Raw genomic sequence first — 20,586 nt, forward strand, 5'->3', positions numbered from 1 at the left:
TGATTTGGATAACCTATCTATTTGCAATTATTTTGACTGATATTATAATTGAGATATGATTCACAATATTGGGGGGAATTATCATTTTTACATAATTATTCCCATTTTAATTGAAAAATCTAATTAGATAAGATATTTAAAACATTTTTAAAGACCCTAAGACTTGTTCAAAAACAGCAAAGTACGCCTTGTAGTTGACACATTTTTGGCCTTCTATTGTGCCTCCTACAATTTGGATTTTGTACTAATCCATTGTGATTTCAATAAAATTCAGATTAATTTTTTAGCCCTGTTAATGACACATATATATTTATATTTGTGAGCTTGACAAGAGTATTTTTTCAGTTTTATCAAGTGGCTGTTTCGAAGGAGTTTAAAGAATAGAACAGTAATGTTGGATTACATACTTTTATTGTGTCCTGTGCATATAAAAGCATTCTGAATCAAGTGGGTAAATGGCGGACCCGGCCACTAACAATGAGAACTACTACATAGAGGGTTAATTACAAAATATAAATACAAAGAATGGCTAAATCATGAACGGCCAATCATAGATGGTATCAAAAAATTAGGATTTTAGTTAATAAAAATCTTAAGGATGGTAACTTTAAGGACCACCATACTGTTTATTTAAAGGGACAGTTCACCCATATATATATACACACACACATATATATATATATATATATATATACACACACACACACATATATATATACATATATATATATATATATATATATATATATACACATATATATACACATATATATATATACACATATATATATTCCTACATGAAACTGCTCACAACAACATCTGTGGAGTATCTTAAATTACTAGGTCATGATTTCTGGAAAGAGACATTGCTGTTGAACTTTTAAAATGTATTTTTTTGCCACTTTGAGCAAGCCAAGTGCCATCTAATTCCATTATATATTAGAGAAAACCGATATCTATCTGTGACATCTCCAACGATCTGCATCTCACACCAAAAATAATCTAGATTGAGGATTAGTACAGCAGATAAGAGAAAAAAACTTCTCTTTGATTTTAGGGTGAACTGTCCCTTTAAGCTGTATTCCAGCTATCACAATAATTAAAGAAGACACCTTTGAAGACAGCTTACAAGCTGCTAAGTGTAAATCTGGCTGCTCAGCATTTGCAGTGCCTTCTGATAATTGTTAGCTTTCACTCGTCCTCTGACAGCCTGAAAGTTCCGGCTAATACATTAACAATTTATAGGGTTTCTGTAGACTTCCTGAAGTTGACAGCAGGTCTTAAGAGCGAGCCTCCAGGCCTCGAATACTCGACAGGAGAACAGAGGGAGAGGTAGTTGGGGAGTTTTACCATGGCTAATTAGGAATGAAAAGTAACAATTATCGCAGCCTGCTTTTGTAAAAGTTCTCCATTCTTCTGGTGTTTGATTTGCTTTTTCCTGCCTCGTGGGTTGACAGACATAAAGTGAGAAATGGCAGGTATTCTTTTCATCCAGTGGCTAACCTTGTAACTAGCAGACCTGCAACTTGCTGGGGGGTAGTTAAACAAAGAAAGGGATGATATGTATAATTTCCCTCAGAATAGTAACATCACAACCTTTTCAATAATGAAAAAGTGGAAAATATAAGGGAAATACGTTAGCACACAGTCTCTATTTAACTTGAGTTATTTTCTTTGCCCTTCCCAACACCTTTTTAATGATCACTGCTAGGTCAAAGGCGTAGTGCATATACTTGTATACAAATACCTTTATTACCCTAATGCTTCAATTAAGGGACCAATTTGAGTCAACAGATTGAAGAGTAATACAAAACACTGATGAGTAATAACATATTTAGGTGGAGTCATAACCGCAATGCAACTAACACCCTTACACTGCTTTAGAACCTAGCAGCCCATCATTATATTAATTATTTTTTATATTTAATTAATATTTGGCACGTATTTAGACTTGATATTGTGTGTAATTTTGATTATAATATCACAATATATTATTTCTTTTATTCTTATTTATTATATTATATTTCTTTTATTATATTTCTTTTTATTACAATGTATGTGTGTGTTTATTTCATTTTCAAATGAATACATTTGAAATAAATGAATCCATTTTACTGATTTAAAAACACAAATAATTATACCGTAAATTTCTAATGTTAAAGCAATGCAAACAATTAGCATTATTTTTGAGTGACAGGAAATTTAGGTGAGGAGTTGCTGCTGTTGAGCTTTTTTTTTTGGAATATTGGTTGTGCAAAACATTAGATTACTAGTATAATGTCAGTATTGGGCAGCAACTGTCCCTTTACTGGGCAGCCCATGTCTTTATAAGGAGACAGAGTTTGGCAAGGTGCCACTTTAATGCCAGCAGGGGTGAAGGCAAGATGGGGGTATTCAGCGGGCATTCAGCAGGTGTCTGCGGGGTATTCACGGGTGTCGGAAGGGTCAGTGTCTCCCGAGCTTTGTCTTCTGAAAACAACCCCATGCACGCATACATCCACACACTTGAGCACACACACACAAATGTCTTGGAGATTTGCCCAACTCTCTATATAAATTGACACAAGTCTCATGGTTTCCCAGGGCGACCTCCCCACACCACCCCGCCCCTCCTCTCACCCCTCCTCCTTTTTTTTGCCCTGCTTTGTTGAAAAGAGCCAATCGTGCGTTGGCTGGTAACTAGGCACCCTATTTATCTGTAACCAGCACCAACAATAACTGTAACCCGACACCTCCTCAGAGAGAAAGAAACAAGGAAAGTAGAGAACTGGAATGAGACGGAGAAAGAAAAGGAAAGAAAGTCGGAAACCACCAGAAAAAGTTTGTGTAGAATATATTTCTAGCATTATGTAATAAATATTTTTCTGTATTTATACTGATTTCAAGTAGATGTTTTGCTTTTCCGAACTCTTTGTCAATTAAAATCATAAAATATTTACTACACCAATAAGTTCTGTTATAGAAGTTTTTGTTAAAGAAGTGAATGAAACAAATACAAATGTGTGAAGGAGAGCCAGGATGAGCGAGGGAAGAGGGCAGCGAATGACAGAGGCAGAGAGAAAGACAGGATCTAGTGTCAGTGTAATGGATACTCAGGTCCTATTAGGCCATTCATGGCTGGGTAGCTCTTAAGAGAGCCGTGCAGGCCGACCTGTGAGGAGGCTTTTGATCAGTGCGCGCCCCCACCAACTAACTATTTGTCCACTGTTAGCTTATCAAATGGGATCAATGCTGGAGAGAGTGAGAGGAGGAGCAATGTGTGCATGTAAATATAGGCTGTTTGTTTGTGAGTGTTGTATGTGTGTATACATGTGTTTGTTTGTAGGGCAGGGGGATATGTGAATGTGTTTGTGTCTGAGGATATTGTGCGTGCAGAGCAGCAGAGCTTGACCAACTGTTGACTAGGCTGCCTTAAGAGAGTGTGTGTGTGTGTGTGCGTGTGCGTGTGCGTGTGCTTGTGTGTGTGTGCGTGTGTGCGTGCATTCCTGGTTATACTTCAGTGATTCTCTCCAACAAAACAGAGAATGGCTCATTTGACTCTTCACCTCACTGTGATCTCTTGAATAAGGATTTTAAAAAGATCTAATAGTGTTAATACTAATCAGCCAACCACACACACACACACACACACACACACACACACTCACACGCTGAAAAGACTTGCCATTGTAATGCATTAGTTAAGACCTGTTGTGGCAATTTTGACAACTGCACTAAGTTAATGGGTGAGCTGGCCAAACACAAAGAACTCAATACTCTGTTCAGCAAGTTTTATTAGCACATTCATATTCCATACACCGCACAATCTCTTTCACAGTACAACACAGTCCCATACACCGCTCGACTTATATCTGTTGTATTTCCCAGCATCGATTCTTCAGCAAGTCTCAATGTGGTCCTATCTTCCTGCCCTATACATCACATCAGGACAGAGCCCCCTGATCTACATGTTCCCCTCAATCATGTTGTTATCAGAGTTAAGTTCACAGTTCGAGTTCCCACAAGGCCTAGCGTCTTGAATATCAAGTAGGTCGCCGCCTACTTCATGTCCCACCATGCAGGAAACACCAAATTTCCTTCACAGACCCCAGAAATGTTATTGTGACCTTATGAAGCTGTTTGTGTGCATATGAATAGATGCACCTACTGTGTCTCACCTGACCTCAAATGTGATAAATAATGACAAACAGGTAGAATCATGTTGAAAAGGAAGTATTTCACCTTGAGTGTTACACTCACTGCTAAATTACATTGAAATTACACCACTTTCTGATTGATCATGGAAAATATCTCAACTTCCGTGCTTACGCACATAATGTGTTAATGATTTCACTTTTGTTTTCATTCATAAATTCTGATAATAGCTGGTGGTTTCCGTGAGCATAATCTACTTTCGTCTTTTGTGGGGTTTTTTTGCAGATTCGCATCCTTTTTTCTCGATTTCTAGGTTCAATTTTTAGCTTTTACGTAAGCAAACCAATAAACAAAGCTAACAAAATGGACAATAGCACCATAACTCTTTTGAATGAATCCAAACTGTGTGAGGAAGCACCAATAGTTTGCTTCTTTTCATCTCTAACCTCTGACAGGTCATAAAGATGTTCATTCTAGTTTTTACATGATGTCAGGGGCTAATGGCGACCTGCTGGAGATGACGACCGTACACGTTTGGACTTGTACTTGAACTTTCCTCCACTTTACCTGTCTTTACAATTTAAAATATACCATCCAACTTTAAAAACAACAGATGCCTACAGTTATTAAATTACAGATATCACTCACAGCTAATTGTGATATCTGTTGAAGGTCTTTGAGGAAAACAGAATGACACTTTTACCACAAGCTCCTTGAGAGGCAGTGAATGATTAATTAAAAGTGACGGCTAAATTACATTTTGCAATGGAAGTCTTCAATTAAACTGTCTTTCAGTTGTCAGACCAAGACAGAGAAGCTGTTCCTCCATCGTTTTTCCGTCTCGTTAATTTACCTTCAGACTGTGTGGGGTATTGCTTTGCCTACATCTGCCTAAAGGGAGGGGGGGGGGGGGGTTTCTTCTTTGTCTTTTTTTTTGCCACTGTATCATCTAGTGAAAACAGAGCTGGATGACACCTGGAAGCTGCAACCTCTTGAACCTTTAATAAGAAGAAGTGGAGGGCTTTAACTTGATTAGTCGGCTCAGGAAAGGGGCGTGGGGAGGGAGAGGGACAGCTGACACAGCTAAAAGACTGAGTGGAGCAGCTAAGTGGATTTAACAGTGTTTTAAAATCAATTGGTGCAACAAGAGTGATTTTATAGTGCCTTTGATTGCCTCCACATTTAGAGAGCTAATGGTGCTTGATAGCACTGTGCTTTCCTCCGGCCTGGTGTTGTGCTGCACAACTAGTGTTATGCTCTGAAATGTTATAATTAAGTTTGTCTGTGCCGAGCAAAGTAAGCATCCCATGACACTCGCCTGATTTAGTGGACAAAGACTTTATTTCTCATTGATTTACACATTGAGTGCCTTAATCCAGTTTCCCACAATGTTCCCTTCTCTCTTCCACCTCCCATTTCTAGTTCTCTCAATCCCGAGGGTGTCCTATCAAACTTGCTAACAGTAGAATGTGATGTTCGCTACCAGCTGCTGATTCTATCATCAGAATCCTTGTCACAACAACAAGCCTGATGCCTTTTTTCCGCCGTCTCTGCTTTCAATCTCATGTCCACATCTGCACTTCGCTAATCAAGCTCTCTCTAGTGTCTCCATGATAAATTACTTTCTTTGGCAATAGTCAAACAAGCGATGAGCTAACAAGTGTACTAATACCAGTCAACCCTCAGGCACTAAAACAAGCCAGGCGTTCATTTGGGCTCGTTTTGCATTGTCTGGCCTCCTCATCCGGGCTCGTTTAGTATTGTCTGGGCAGGAACAGAGCTTCTATTCTTTTCACCCCTCTCTCCCAGGGATCCTAAATGGGACATAGATATTCTAGCCGGGTCGGTTCTTGGCTTGGCACTCGATGCCCCTGAGTGCTCCGCTTAAGTACAGCTACTAAGGGCACTTGTGGATGTCTTCTGAAAGTCCATTTTGCTTAAAGGTGAAGGTGGAGGAGAAGTTGATACAGTGGCGCAGGCTTCTGAACTCCTTCGTGTGCCAAGCCAAAGGTTTCACATTATCACAGTGTGTGGATGGTTTCAAACATCTTACCTTCACTAGATGTGTTTCAGTCATGTATTTTCTGATGGAACAGATATACCTCAATTGTAAGCAATAGAGCTATAAATACTGGCTTGTGCCTTCACGTTTACTTTAATTGTGACCCAAAACATCTTTTACACTTCAAGTCTAATATGGTCCGACTTATGCACGTAACTATATTCTGTAGGCAACAGGGACCATAATTTGTTACCGGAGGCTTTCTGGTTTCTATTTGTACTCCAAGATGTATTGACCAATCATGTTTTAGCATACTTTGGTGGACTGTAGGTAATAAGTACAATCCTGAATCCCAACGTCGTCTGAAGTTAATTTAGCTTGTTATAAGCTTAGCTAACTTAGCTAAACTCGCTACTTGTGAAAGAATCAAGTCATAGACGTCAAATCTCAACCCATTCTCCTGCCTTAAGTTGCTGATCAGACTCTAAACAAAGACCAACGCACAAGGAAATTTGGATACTCTTTATCTGCTGGCTATGCTAGAACTCCAGGAATTTCAGCCCTAGTCCCCAGAGGCTAAACCACCATTAGACTGATAGCTGATGGGTTCTGAGATTGGCGTTCAAAGTAACCTGCCAGGAATGTGGGTTAGCATGTGTTCAATTGACCAACACAGTGCTTTGCATGATGACATGCTATTGAGTTGCGACAAAAGATTAGTCAGGTTCAACTTTTATGCAGATGATGCTGCATTGTTTTGTCGGAGCCCTCTGTGTTGATACCCTCGCTAAGCTGAAGCAGCTGGCCCCTATTCAAATGAGCTTGGGTGGCTATGTTTTTCATGTAATACTATTGTCTGTCTGAACATGGCCTGAGGTGGACTCCATTGTGGGGCCCACAATTTCAATAATAAGACGTTTATATAAAGGCTGGTGCACTGTCTGGTTGTGCTTATTCAATGATAATGCTGTGCATGGTATATGTCTGGCAAAACCAGCCTAAATATTTTGGCTAAAATATTTTACTCTCGAAGACATCAAGAAGAGAACTGATTGAGCCCTATTCCCCTAACTTTATTAAAAACTCTTTCAATCAGACAAGAATTTAAAAAATCAAAAGCTTTCACTATGATGACGTTGTGGAACATCTTACATTATAAAAACAGCTAAAAACATATTTACTACATCTGTGGTTTGGAGCTTGTCGAACCCAAAGGACTCAGCTTCCGGTTTCAGTTTGGATCAATGAGCTAGCTGCCAAATCACCTGTTCTCGGGGCTGTTTGATTGGCTCAATCACTGATCCTGGTTCAGTCAGTGTGTCTGTGTGTAATCCCACCTGTTCTCCGGGATGTTATCCTTCTGACAACCCCAGCACACACACCCAGCCTCCCTCCCACACACCCAACCCCCAGACCTCACCCACACTCCCTACCCTCTACCACTACTCACTCCGGGAGTGAAAGGAGTCTTTTGTGTGCTTGCTGACACTTTTTTGCTCTATGAAGACAGACTGAGAGAGAGAGAGAGAGAGAGAGAGAGCTAATCCCACTAGTATGGTCACTACAGTACGTGGAGGATGATGAGAAGAAGAAATGGAGAAAGAAGGGGAGGTCTTTGGCCCCCTGAAGAGATGCAGGTGTTGCAGGGAAATTAGACTGTAACAGCTGTGTGTGTAGGCTTGATGATATATGGTCACACATGCAGACACGATTTGCAACTCTGACACTACAGTTAATCAGCCTCCTGCATTATAAAACACTGCATAACCTTCCACCTGTCTCCCTGCAGTACTTTATAGCTGCTTTTATTCCCCCTATTTTACTTCCATTGCCGATAAATAACATGCAGTATATCATTCCCATCCTCTCCTTCCTCACACATACTTTCCTAGCATTTTCACCCCCATCTGACTGCCCAGTGGCCTGTCAAGTTTATCCCCATGTGTCTGTGTTAGTGTCCAAAGCTTAACCCCCCTCCGTCCTAAACACTTCAATCAGACGGACAGACGGGCATACCTGAGGAAAAAATACGGCCAACCGCTTGTGGAAGGAGATGAGAGGCTCTTTTGCTGAGTGCTTCCAGATATGAGCGAGCATGCTCACCCACACATGCACCAGCAGATGTGTGCCAGCAGATAAAAGCTCACCAGTGTTGAGTGTAAGCTGACAGAGGTTGTAGTGTTGAATCGCGACTCTGTCATTTCTTGTGTTAAGCTGCGATTACAGTGACAGTGAGGTGTTCTTGGCTGTGATTGTACTTGTGTGACATCCTGAAGTTTGGCTTTTGTTTTCCATCCTGCTGCAATTGTTCCCCTTTGATGTGAAAAATGATGTTTTTATAACTCATGAAATTATATACAGCAGGAGTCTGGTCCTATAGATTTATATCTGAGAAGCCATAAATCTCTCATTCTCTGGTCTGTATCTGTTAACCTGCTGCCTCTGGCATTCCTGTGGTTAATCATCTACTCCTGGTTAGCCTGTGTTTGCATTTGAAATCACCACTTTGTGGTTAAAGCAAGCTAATTGATTGAAACACATACGTTATGATGGTAACATGTGAAACAGTGTTATACTGGATGCTGTGATGTCTCGCAGTATTTCACTCTTCTTGGCAGTTTTCCCTCAAGATGCTTTGTTGGATCCAACTTTTACCCCAGTAGCCTGTTCAGGCATAGCTCTGACTTGGAACTGTAATTATTTCAAGGAATGGTTGACCATTTGGGAAACACAATGTTTTAGCTTTCTTGCCAAGATTTGAATAAGAAGATTGATACCACTTTCATATCTGGCTGCAAGCTATGAAGCTGGGGCCAGTTATCTTGGCTTAGCTTAGCGTAGCAGAAAGACTGGAAGCAGGTGGAGACAGCTAACAAAACTAGGTGTCATTATTGCATCTCAGTTTGTGTACAAGTGTAACAATTATTAGCCTTTAGTTGCCATCAGTGGCAATAAATACATTTTAATATTTGTCGCATTAATGATATGTAAATATAACTGATTTTTGAAGAACATGAAAGCAGCTGCTCTACTGGTATTTGCAGGAATTAAGGGTGGACAATTTAACTGATATCACTTAAAATTCAATTTCTAAAAAGCATCAAGTTAAACACAAAGGCTACTGTTGTGTCACTTTTATGTTTTATGTCACTTATTTTTATTTAGCTGGCATCAGATTACTCAATAAAAGTGATTAAAAAAATGGCGACCATTCAGTTTTGGTGTTCAAGATATAGTGCCTAAAAGTGTTCATTAATAAACTCAAGAGATGATTTTGTTACCGTACCGACAAAGCCAGACTAGCTGTTTCCCCCTTTATCCAGATTTTATGCTAAGCTAACTGCCTGCTTGTTGTAGCTTGTGCTCAAGGATTTCCCAATCAATCATCATTAGAGCATTGATGATGCTTATAGTTACACACTTGTGGAGGCATTGCTGCTGAGTAAATATCACTTTCCTGTGTGTTCCACTTCCACCTGAACCTTCACACAGGAACCAAAACTAAATTATGATGACATTTCATTACATCTCTGACCAGCGTGACATCGTGAAGGTCTGATGGTGGCACCTGCCCCAGCAGAAAGCCACCAGGGTTGTCTGCCATGACTGGTGTTTTTCTTTACTGTCTTTCTTGATTTTCTTAGAGTAGATCTGAAGTCCCTGAGACGTTTATCCCTCATTTCCTGCTTTCAATCATCTCTTTTTTTGTCCTTGTTTTTAATTTCTGCCGATCCGGCTCCACGTCTTTTGATTGATGGTGCTTTGATTAAGTCAACTAGAGTGTGATTTTTGCAGGGTGATTTCCCTCTGCTTCCAGCATACAGGATGTCTTTCAGCGTGTCTGCAAGCTGCTGATATGTGATCTGATGTTGGCACTGGTTTGCTATGATGGGGAAAAAGAGGGAAAAGGGAGATGAGACTTGACATCTTGTTGGCCTCTGAACAAAACAGTTGGAATTACTATTGAGGGCAATGCTTCCTTTGAGGAAAAAGTCAAATGTTTTCATGGAGTATGGGCACACAAAGAGAGATTAGAGAGATGAGAGGACAAGCAGAAAAATGAGGAAGAAAGTTTTTTTTTATTGAACTCAGCTCAAAGAAAAGTTATTGTTTTGGGCAGCGTTTCCATTCCTTGGGATGTTTTATTGGAAACCGAGAAGAAAGGAGAAGGAGAAATGCGGCCAGATTGTACTGTTCAAAGAGTGTGTGTGTTTGATCACTTCTAAAGTCAAGCCTGGTGTTTGTTTGCCCTTCCTGATAGGCTGGGGGTGTTCAGGTGTGTCCAATAAGGTGGAGCTGACAGTTGAGTTTCTGCCTGGTGATTGGCTCTCCTGTTACAGGCTTTGTATTGATTCAAATATTTGAAGCCTTTTCTTTTGAAATGTGAAGAGAGAGGGGGAGAAAGTTGTCCGTTTCTCTCTGGGATTTAAACCTGAAAGAAGTTTTCATTGGCTGCTCTGCTGTAAAACTTTAACTGTGCTATAAAAGCATGTTTGAGGTGAAAACATGGCAGAAAAAGTTATTTTTTTTACAATGGCCTGTCGTATAGGCTTCCTGGCAGGCCTCCCATGAGCTTGTAACATTTTAAACTCTCAATTACTATTCTCTTTAGTCATGATAAATGTCAGCAGGGTGGAAATCAGCGGAGCAACGGCTTCTGAAAGAGAGAATAGTTTAGGGTGGGTATTTTGTGCTGCGGATCGCTTTTTATAGAAAAACAGACTGAAAATCTAGATGAATGAAAAGAAAGCAGTGGCCTTTTATCAGAGAAGAATGCGTAGCCTGGATTTTACCTTTCATTGGGATTTTAGGAGGACAGGAGTTGTGTGTGAGAGGGGTGAAGTGTGTCTCCCTGGTGGGCTTGTCACCTTGCTAGAACCTGTCACAGCTACAAATGTCTTGTTTGTTTTCTGATGTTTTTGTGGCCGTCCCTCTCACTAACTGACCAAACACTGTTGTTGATTCTACACATTGGAGTTGGGTAGGGGAGTGGTCACCAACGTTGTCTCTGTAGGTTATCACAAGTACCTGCAAGCTAATGACAAATACATTACATGTTCAGAGATATGGATGATTGCATCCTAAATCAAGCTAAGGCACTAGCCTTAAAGACATGTGATGTGTGTCTAGTGTGTTTTTTTTGGACGGATCTAGAGCTGGCAAAATTCGGGCCTTCCTTCTAAAACATAGGTTTGAACTATTCAAATATTGATTTTTGTGTGTTAAACCAAGACAAAAGGAGACATAACTGCATGTAAAATGTGTCTTTTAAAAGATCTACATACAGACACATGACAAAATAAAAAATTAAATAATGTCCTATATCACAGAACTTTATTTAAAGATCGCAAAACCTTTATCTGCATCGTTGGTGGTGCTTGAATGAGAGCTGAGTGCCCTGGAAGCTAGCTAGCTAATTAGCCAGCAGCTAAATGAACAAATACTTATTTAACCTAGTTTTTGTTATGGCAGCTCTTAGTAGAGCTTTGTCAGGTATTATTCATGACATGAACCTGTGCAGAGTTTTCTTGTTATGGTGAGACCAGAAGTAGTGTTGTGTTGGACCGGGCAAGATGTGAAGAGGAATAAGAAGTGAGAAACCTCCTGTTGAAGGCGACTATTTGTGTCTGTTTATCATTTTATTATTCATCTAGTATAGGCACCCTTATACTCGGTTGCACTTACAATATAATTCAATGCAAAGTCATAGCTAACACCGGAGGACTTTGTTCGGCTCTCTTTGTTTGTTATGAGTGTATCATCAAAGCTTACTAACCAGCTGCTTATATGCAAGCTAGCTTGCTAATTAAACCATGCTTTTATCCTGCACTGTGACAGAAAATGAGCCCAGCAGCTACAAACGGTCCCTCCACATTTTATACCCAAACTAGGAGACTACTTTGCCAGGAGGAGAGTGGAGCGACGTAGTGTCCCAGCGGCAGGGAGTGACGCAGAGGGAGCGCGGGGTGTGCTATCTGCAATAGATACCCCTAGGCCCACTCAAAAATGTTCAAGGGAGACAGCTTAGCTTAGTGCTGGTTATTTCAAATGTCTAGGTTTTTTAACCCCCATTCTGATATATTAGAATTAGAAATGCATTTTGCAGCCTTAGAAGGAACTAAAGTCTAAAATAAGCGTCTGTTTGCATGCATACCCTGTAGGCCTACATACATACATTTGTGTGTGTCTGTGTGGGGTGGGTGGGTGGGTGTCCCTCGGAGTGACAGCTGGACAGAATGTGTGTCAGCAATTGAGGGTTGTTACGACGAGCCCAAACCACAGACACAGACTGTGTGTGTGACAGATCATGGTATGCAGTCAGGGGAGCACACTGACAGTTGATAGACAAATTTATTAGCTTTCTGTGGGTGCGCACGGGTGTGTGGTCATTTGTTCTCATACACAAACACAAGTGTGTATTTTTGCGAGCGGCTTCACAGGTCATTAACAGCTCTTATCACCTCTGCAACCCTCACCACCTACAATGCAGGACTCTAAATGTGTGGCCTGTTGAAACACCCCCTTTTGTTTTTGCCAATAATTAATCCACCTCAACAGCATTACATTCATATATTTACAGTGCTGTAAGGCTGTAAAAGTGCAATAGCCAATTCATAATGTGCTGTAAACACATTGCTGATCTTTACAGTGGCTATCCAGTGAGTGTTTGGAAGATTGTAAATACTCCTGCTAATAGAGATAAGGGGATCGTTAATAAGCAATTTACCCATGCTACTTCAAAAGTGGAAAGAATTACACAGCAGCTTTGATGCTTGTTTTTATCCAGAGGGTCATCTATTAAAACACTCAGTGTCAGTAAGCCCTGTTAAACCCATGTGTCTGTTTGTGCTCGTCTGCTGGTGGGTGCCTGTGTGTGTGCGTGTGCGTGTGTGTGTGTGTGTGTGTGTGTGTGTGTGTGATGGCATGCTTACACACATAGAATTTTTTTTTTTCCGTGGCGTCTGTGCGTGACACACCCATTCCACGGTTCAGCCCATCCTCTGCATGTGTGTTTGTATGATCCCATGCTAGCAGCTGGTGGGCTCCATAAATAGTGTGTGCCCCAAAAGCGAAAGGAAACAAATAACTATCTTTTAAAAGTGTCCCAAGACTGATGCATTAATTTTTGGCACTGGTGAGAAAGTAATTATTGAGTAAGAGCATAGACTACATAAAAAATGATGTATCACATGACTTGGGTTATAATTGGTGTCGCATGATAGATGTAGATTTTCCCAGCAACACCCTTTTTTCTACCCCATAAATTCTGCTTTATATTTTCCGCCATGATCCATCGTTTTTAGATCCAGCTCTGGTTGGGCTCCTGTAGCGCATACTTGGGTTTTTCAGCCCTACCCACTCTGGGAAGCTAATAACTCTTGGAGTGCTGACTGTATCGGAGTGCTAATCTGCTATAGTTTACTTAGTCACGAAATAGCTTGGCTTATGTGTATAATAGGTGATGAAGTCCCTTGTCAGTCATCGTGTAAAGACTTTACACTGAGCAGTGCTGTCAGTGTCTAGTTTGTGAGTTTGGGTGTGAAAGGAGAATTAATAAATGTGAATGAAAGAGTGAGCGTGTGTGGTAAAAGATTTCGACAGGACCTACTTTTAGTCTCTGGAACTGGTGTCATTTTTTGAAAACATAATTTAATTGGTAGGCATAAAATATAATTATCCATACATCCTCTTGTGAACACATACAGAAAAAACTACTAAATAAATAGAAGTATATTAGAAGTAGTAGTATTAATTATTCAGAATTGTTATCATAATTAAGAAAAAAAAATACAAATTAAAAAAAATAACAAAAATAAATTGGATGAAAACATTCCAACAAAATACAACTCTATACTCAGAATAAGTCAGGGAAAGTCTGGAATCATACAAGGAGGGTGTTTCCAGACTAGGGGTTGCGCCATGAAATTTGAAGGCTTTCCCACGGTACCCAAAAAAAAAATTCAAATGATTTATTTTCAAACGGGACACTTTCTGGTTTCATTTTTCCACTTAGCATTGCTTGTGTATTTGCGTTAGGAAAACAGAGAAAGAAAAGAACAGAAAAAGTTTCCAAAGTAGAAATTTATTCCCGTAATTATGCTTTTGTACTACTTTGAATCATGCATTTCTCTGCCACATTATATGACCCCTTGCAGGATGTGTGTATTCGGGTGTGTAAACTGTCAGCTGATGGATCTCTGGCGGCAAGTGGGACAACAGTGCTTTCCCCAACCTACAGAGAGAGACAGGTGTTGAGCGCTGCAGAGAAATAAACACACAGAATCTATCAGCACCGTGTTGAATGAGTACCTCCATTCCAGCACATTACAACAGCCCAACACAGCACAGCTGCTGCTTTATGTTACTGTCCTGCAGACTGAATCGTTAATGCCTGCATTCATATGTGTGCTTTTTGTCACTCTGTTGCCACCCATGAGCCCTGATTCACGTCCAGTACAGGCACAAACCTGCAGCAGCTTGGCTACGTTGATCTAATCGACCCTCGTGTAGCTTCACATTGTGAGTTATTTATCCTAGCGCAGTTGGAGCTGACCTCCAGTCTGGTTAGCAGTTAGCTTGAGACTAGCCTGATGAGCCGCCCTGTCCACACCCTCCAATGATCAACTGTTCCTCTGTGAGGAGAGTTCAGGGTCCTGAGAAATGACCTCATCTACGTCTGAGACTGACAGGGCACCTGTGGCCGAACCTCACCATGACTTTTTCACCCCCCTTAACCCACACACACACACTTGGAAACACACACATAACACACTCATGTGCTCAGTATGGTGCAGCAGAGCTGTGCAATCCGACCCATCACCCCGCTCTGTTTCAATAGTATTATCCCCCCTGCCAATTTCATCTGGCCTCACCACCTGTTGTCAGCTGTATTTCACCCAGCCTGTGCCCTCTGCAGCCTATAGCCTTCTGTTTCCCTCCATAGGCACCAGAGCTTACTGTTGTGCCAGAAGTAGGTATGAGACCAGACCCAGCCCTCCCCAGGGGCAGAAATCCTAGACTGATCCAATTACTCCCAGCCGAGGCTTGAATCGGACCGAATCTGCTCCGACTGGAAACTACTTAATTCAATCTAGCGGCAAAAGTGTTACAAAGTACACAAGTCAAGCTGTTAAGCTGCAGCATCGAGAGGGCAGAGAGGGCAGAAGAGATAGGATCGGGTCCAACCAGTATTGGGTTGAAGCTGTACAAAGCAAATATTTACAGCATGGATTCACAGGGACTGGGAATGAAAATTAGCTTTTAGCTAGATCTTTGTAGCCTGTAACACACAAAAGATTTGACATGTATGCTTATTATACATGGTCCCTGTCCAATTAATTTGTAATTAAATATTTAAAGTTCAGTATGAAGCCACATTCATGTTATAATGGCGGTCCCAGAAGCTTCTCACGGCTGTAATAGACTTTAGGGTGAGGTTAGCGTCTCTTTCCAGCTCTGTTGGATTTTGGGAAGTTTTCTTTCGGTGACTTTAGAAAGAAAAGCTGCTACTTTTTCCTTCTTATAATACTGTACCACAGTACAATGGCTAACCTCTACTTTGTGATACAAAACAACACTGCTTCTTTATTTTCATGTCTTTTACATGGATCATCAGCTGGTGAGAATGCTAACTCTTCATCTGGTACCTGTTAGCTTTAGCCTCAGTTCTTTCTTTTATGAATCTGTAGTACTATTATTGATGTGCACTTAATTAGCATGACATCATGTATGTAACCATCAAATTGATTATTTATGTTTCTCATTTTCATATAAGTCAGCCAAAAACATTAAAAAGTTTTTCTTTTTTGACAAATCACCGCACTAACGCTAACTAGCTCTCTAGCTAGAGCTAAAACAACAACAACAACCCAACAACAAAATAGCCACTTTTTGTTTAAAAAATCACAACAAATTATGATTAGTACGTTTTTTATATTATCTTTTAAGCTTCACGATTCTTTGATTTTTAAAAATAGGTTAACCTTCAGGCACTTCAACTGCCAAATAAAGAACAAATAAACTGAACTAAATTACAGGTATCTAATTTAGAATAAAACTAACAGTTTCTCCACATTTTATAGATACAGAGAGAGAACAGAGGGAAAAAAATACAGTGAATGGAGGAAACAGAGACATAAAGACGCAGTAGTTTGGGTGTAAATCAAGGGGCGGTCACATCTCTCCAAGTCTCAGTCTCAGTCTTTTTTTTCAACCTTGGGAACACTTTGAGCTTTCAAGTGTGTGTTGCTCTTAACTTAATCTGCTTTGTTGATGCACTGCATTACATAAAACACTCACCTTGCTGAAACCTGGCCTCACGTGTAAGGACACTTGGCCTCATGTCTCCATCACATTAGCAGTTTGTCTGTCGTTGTGCTTTTGTATCACTCCATCACACCACTGCTGCCAATTTAGATGATTTCTTAATTTTAATTTAATATGAATGTTTATTCTGTCTTTTGTCGACATGTTGCTATGCTACTGCCAGTGTGCAAACAGTCAAATATCTGCTCTCTTTCTCTTCCAGATGGTCTCCATAGCGTTATGGCGCGATGTACGCTGCGTGTCACCATCATCACTGATGACATGTTGACCAACAGCATCACGGTGCGACTGGAGAACATGTCCCAGGAGCGCTTCCTTTCTCCCCTGCTGAGCCTCTTCCTTGAAGGTGTGGCAGCCGTCCTCTCCACCAAACGGGAGGCGGTATTTGTGTTCAACATCCAAAACGACACTGACGTGCAAGGTTCCATCCTCAACGTGACCTTTTCGGCGCTGCAGCCCGGAAGCCCGCCGGGTAAAGGGACGTTCTTCCCTTCTGAGGAGCTGCAGGAGCAGATCTACCTCAACAGGACTCTGCTCAGGCTGATATCCTCTCAGGAGGTAACACATATGCTTACATATGAAATATGTGAATAATAACACTCTCCAAAAAAACCCATTTTAAAGCAAAATTTCTCCTCTTTCTCCAGGTGTTGCCGTTTGATGACAACATCTGCCTGAGGGAGCCTTGTGAGAACTACATGAAGTGTGTGTCGGTGCTGAAGTTCGACAGCTCCCCTCCCTTCATCGCCTCCGACACGGTTCTGTTTCGGCCCATCCACCCCATCAACGGGCTGCGCTGCCGCTGTCCGCTCGGTTTCACCGGGGACTACTGCGAGACCGAGATCGACCTCTGCTACTCGGGACCCTGCAAGAACAACGGGAGATGCCGCAGCAGAGAGGGAGGGTACACCTGCGAGTGTCTGGATGAGTTCACGGGTGAGTTGTCTACATGTTCATTGAATTGCAATTACTTTCTCACCAGTGCCAATGCAATTGAATGTATTTTTCTTTATAACAAGTCAAAATAAATGATCTTAGTATTCAATTTTTCTACTCAGACCCAACTACAAACTAATTTACTTGTTATGTAAAAGTAAAATAAATGGTCTCTTTATTTATTTGTATTATTTTGAAATTTTATTTGCATATTGTAAAAAGATATCTTAACTAAACTTTGTGGTGCTGTATACAACGTCTGTGATAATACTCTGTGTGTATTAAAGCCACCACAGAAGAATACGAAGAAAGTCTTTTAGAATTTCGAGCAAGGGCTCATATTCTTTCCAACAATGGCTTTAATGGCTGGTGCAAAATTGCCAAACCGCACTGACAGGTTGTAAAAGCTCTCAGCACCTATTGTGTAGCATGAGGTCGACCCCAGTGCAGGAAGTTAAAACTTGCATTGTGATTCAGTAGGTAAGTATAGCCACCTGCACACATACAGCAGATTTATGGCTGTACAGAGGTTTATGGAATGCTGATGATACTGGTCAAACCACATGTCAGATATCATTTAACTCATTCAACAAAACCACTTTACTTATAATAACATTTTTGTAGTAAAACTTAAGAATAGTCACAATTAATATTGTGAAACATGAGCACTGTGTTAACAGTCCAAATGGGTAGATCTTTTTCTTTAGTTTAACCGTTAAAGATTAAAAATGTTATGATTATAGATTATAGATATATGATTTTAGTGGGGAAAAATTCACCAATAACCAATATATAATGCACTTTACAGCTGATATAGAAAATATAGGAAATAGACCTGTGTAATATGCGGATTGTGCAACAATATTGAACTAATATGACTAGAGCCAGACCAATATATTGGTTGACCGATATCAGGCAATATTTTAAGTTAATGTTTTTGTTGGTGCTGATATGCAGACATTTTTTTACAGAACATGTATTGCAGAAAACGATGCCTTGGGTGATATTTAAATAATATTTATAAATATATTAAATATAAGCTAGTTATTCTTTATTTAAATTGTCAGCAACTGACTAAGACTTAACACAGTACTGGTGTTCATTTAACTATTTATTCATATTTTTATTCATTCTTTATTGTCAGTTTTCTATGTTGATTATGCACCAATATAACTCTGTAAATGTACTTTATATTAATATTTAACATTATTATATATGATTCATACATGAACCAATTATAGAATGAACACTAAGGACGTGAATAATTAATAAAAAGAAGAAAAAGAAAACCAAAAATAAACATCAGTACTATGTTCAGTATCAGTCAATTGCTGAGCATTTAAATAAAGAAAAAAAAAATAAAAATAAACTGCTTACATCCTGTATAAACCAGTCCAAGCATTGTTTATTGCATTATATGTTCTGTTTTCATATCCGTGCTTGCTTTAAGAGGAAAGGACATTGAGAAACAGTTTTCTGGAATCAGTAAATCTCATTGGCAAGTAAACAATTTCTCAGTTAAACCTCGTAAATCAGTGAGCCAAATTGGAGACATATTGTCAAGACTCGACACATCAGGGGAACAGAGATGAAGCCTGGTAGCAACAAAACATAGATATAAACAATGTTTGAAAGGTTTGAAAATATTCACAAATTTAGCATTGTGAATGATTTATTGAATGGATTCAAGGATGCAATATGATATGGCAAATGTGTTTAACTTTTTTTTTGCATAACAACTCCTAAGAGTTCCCGGTTTTTATACTGATTTAAAGAAAAGGTCAAAGTACCATAAACTCTACCTGGAAGCTACCTGGAAGCTGGCAGTTACAGTCTCTCCGTACAGCATTCATATGGCAGAGGAGCCTCGGAAGCTTTCATCATTCCCATTGAAATCACTTTCCGAAATATTTCCCGATGTCAGTGATCTTCCTTCCATACTTCCCCTCAGGTACATCTGATACCTGTCTGACTGTCTCTGTCTCTCCCTAATAGAGCCTTGAGGGCCTCTGACAGCCGTCATCTCTGCTCTCTTCTGTCTCTCCTAACACTCTACCTTCTCTTCCTCTATCTTATCTGATGTAATTACCTGATTATACCTGCCTAAGTCACTCACCGGCCCTCTCTCGCCTTCTCCTCCTGCTCCCCATGTCCATCTTCTCCGCTGACCCATCATATTTTTCTTACCTACATCTCGGTGTCCCGTCTTTGAAGGTCACAGTTCAAGTCCAGATAGTCAGGGCCCATCAGGGGCCATTATGGGGCTGATGACAAGGGGGCCCTATCTGTCCTACTTGGATTTCCTACATTACAGGGAAATAGATCCTTATAATTCCCGCTCGGAAAAAAGGATTATGCTGAGGAGAGAAGGGCCATTAGCTGGTTCCAGGCTGTGGTGTTGGGGGTCTGTGTAAGTCCTGGGTGGAGAGATCTTGTCTGGACAGCAAGTTGACTCACAACACTGTAATTGGACACAGAGGCACCCATCACAAATAATATTCCAGTCAGAAAGAGCTCTATTGGTGTATTAGTGGAGGAATTTATATGAGCAGAGCCAGGAAACTGAGCTAGAGCCACATGGTTGTTAAAGTGGAATTTCCCATGCCTCGACCAACTGCAGTAATTAACTGAATGAGATAATATTATACATTTGATATCAACATGCAGTCTTTGAGTAAGTGAAGGACTGACTTCCACTGAATCCCACACAGACATCACAGAGCCGATCTAAAGTCTCCTTGTTAGCCTGGTTAGTTTAGTCGGTCTCCTGGATTTGATCATATCTAGACCAACTTCCAACAGGAAGCCAAACAACAAAATCCATAATCCAGGTTAATCATGAGAGAACAGGCTTATGGCTGCAGGAGTTGCTCACCTCAACCTTTTAAAATTCCCCTGTGTAACTGGCGATGCACAGTTGACATGATATTTCCTTCCATCCTCTACATTTCTCCATTCCAGTGTCAGTTTAAAAATGAAAGTTGTATATCAGTACATAAAAAGTAAATATCAAAATCCTTTTGTCTAATTTCTCTTATCTTTATGGTTCTTGAGAACAGGGTAAAACAAATGCACAGAAGTAGCTTTTAGACACCTTTTGTCCATATTTGATTGAAAAAACAAAATACCCTTAATTAATTGTGGTAAATGTTGGACATGGGTAGTTAAAGTAGAAGCAGTTTAGGAAA

General features: G+C 40.2%; 1 protein-coding gene across 2 annotated transcripts in view; it reads left to right on the forward strand.

The window, feature by feature from the left end:
• The window catches only part of celsr1a (cadherin EGF LAG seven-pass G-type receptor 1a), a 110,141-nt gene that overhangs the window by 26,085 nt on the left and 63,470 nt on the right, over positions 1–20,586 (forward strand). For both annotated transcript variants that reach the window (XM_059325898.1, XM_059325899.1), the window contains exons 2-3: positions 16,665–17,020; positions 17,110–17,398. In XM_059325898.1, the coding sequence (XP_059181881.1) occupies positions 16,665–17,020; positions 17,110–17,398 (645 nt within the window). The remainder of the gene's footprint in view (positions 1–16,664; positions 17,021–17,109; positions 17,399–20,586) is intronic.

The sequence above is a fragment of the Centropristis striata genome, chromosome 22 (genome assembly GCF_030273125.1).
Source record: "Centropristis striata isolate RG_2023a ecotype Rhode Island chromosome 22, C.striata_1.0, whole genome shotgun sequence".
In the NCBI taxonomy this organism is placed as follows: domain Eukaryota; kingdom Metazoa; phylum Chordata; class Actinopteri; order Perciformes; family Serranidae; genus Centropristis; species Centropristis striata.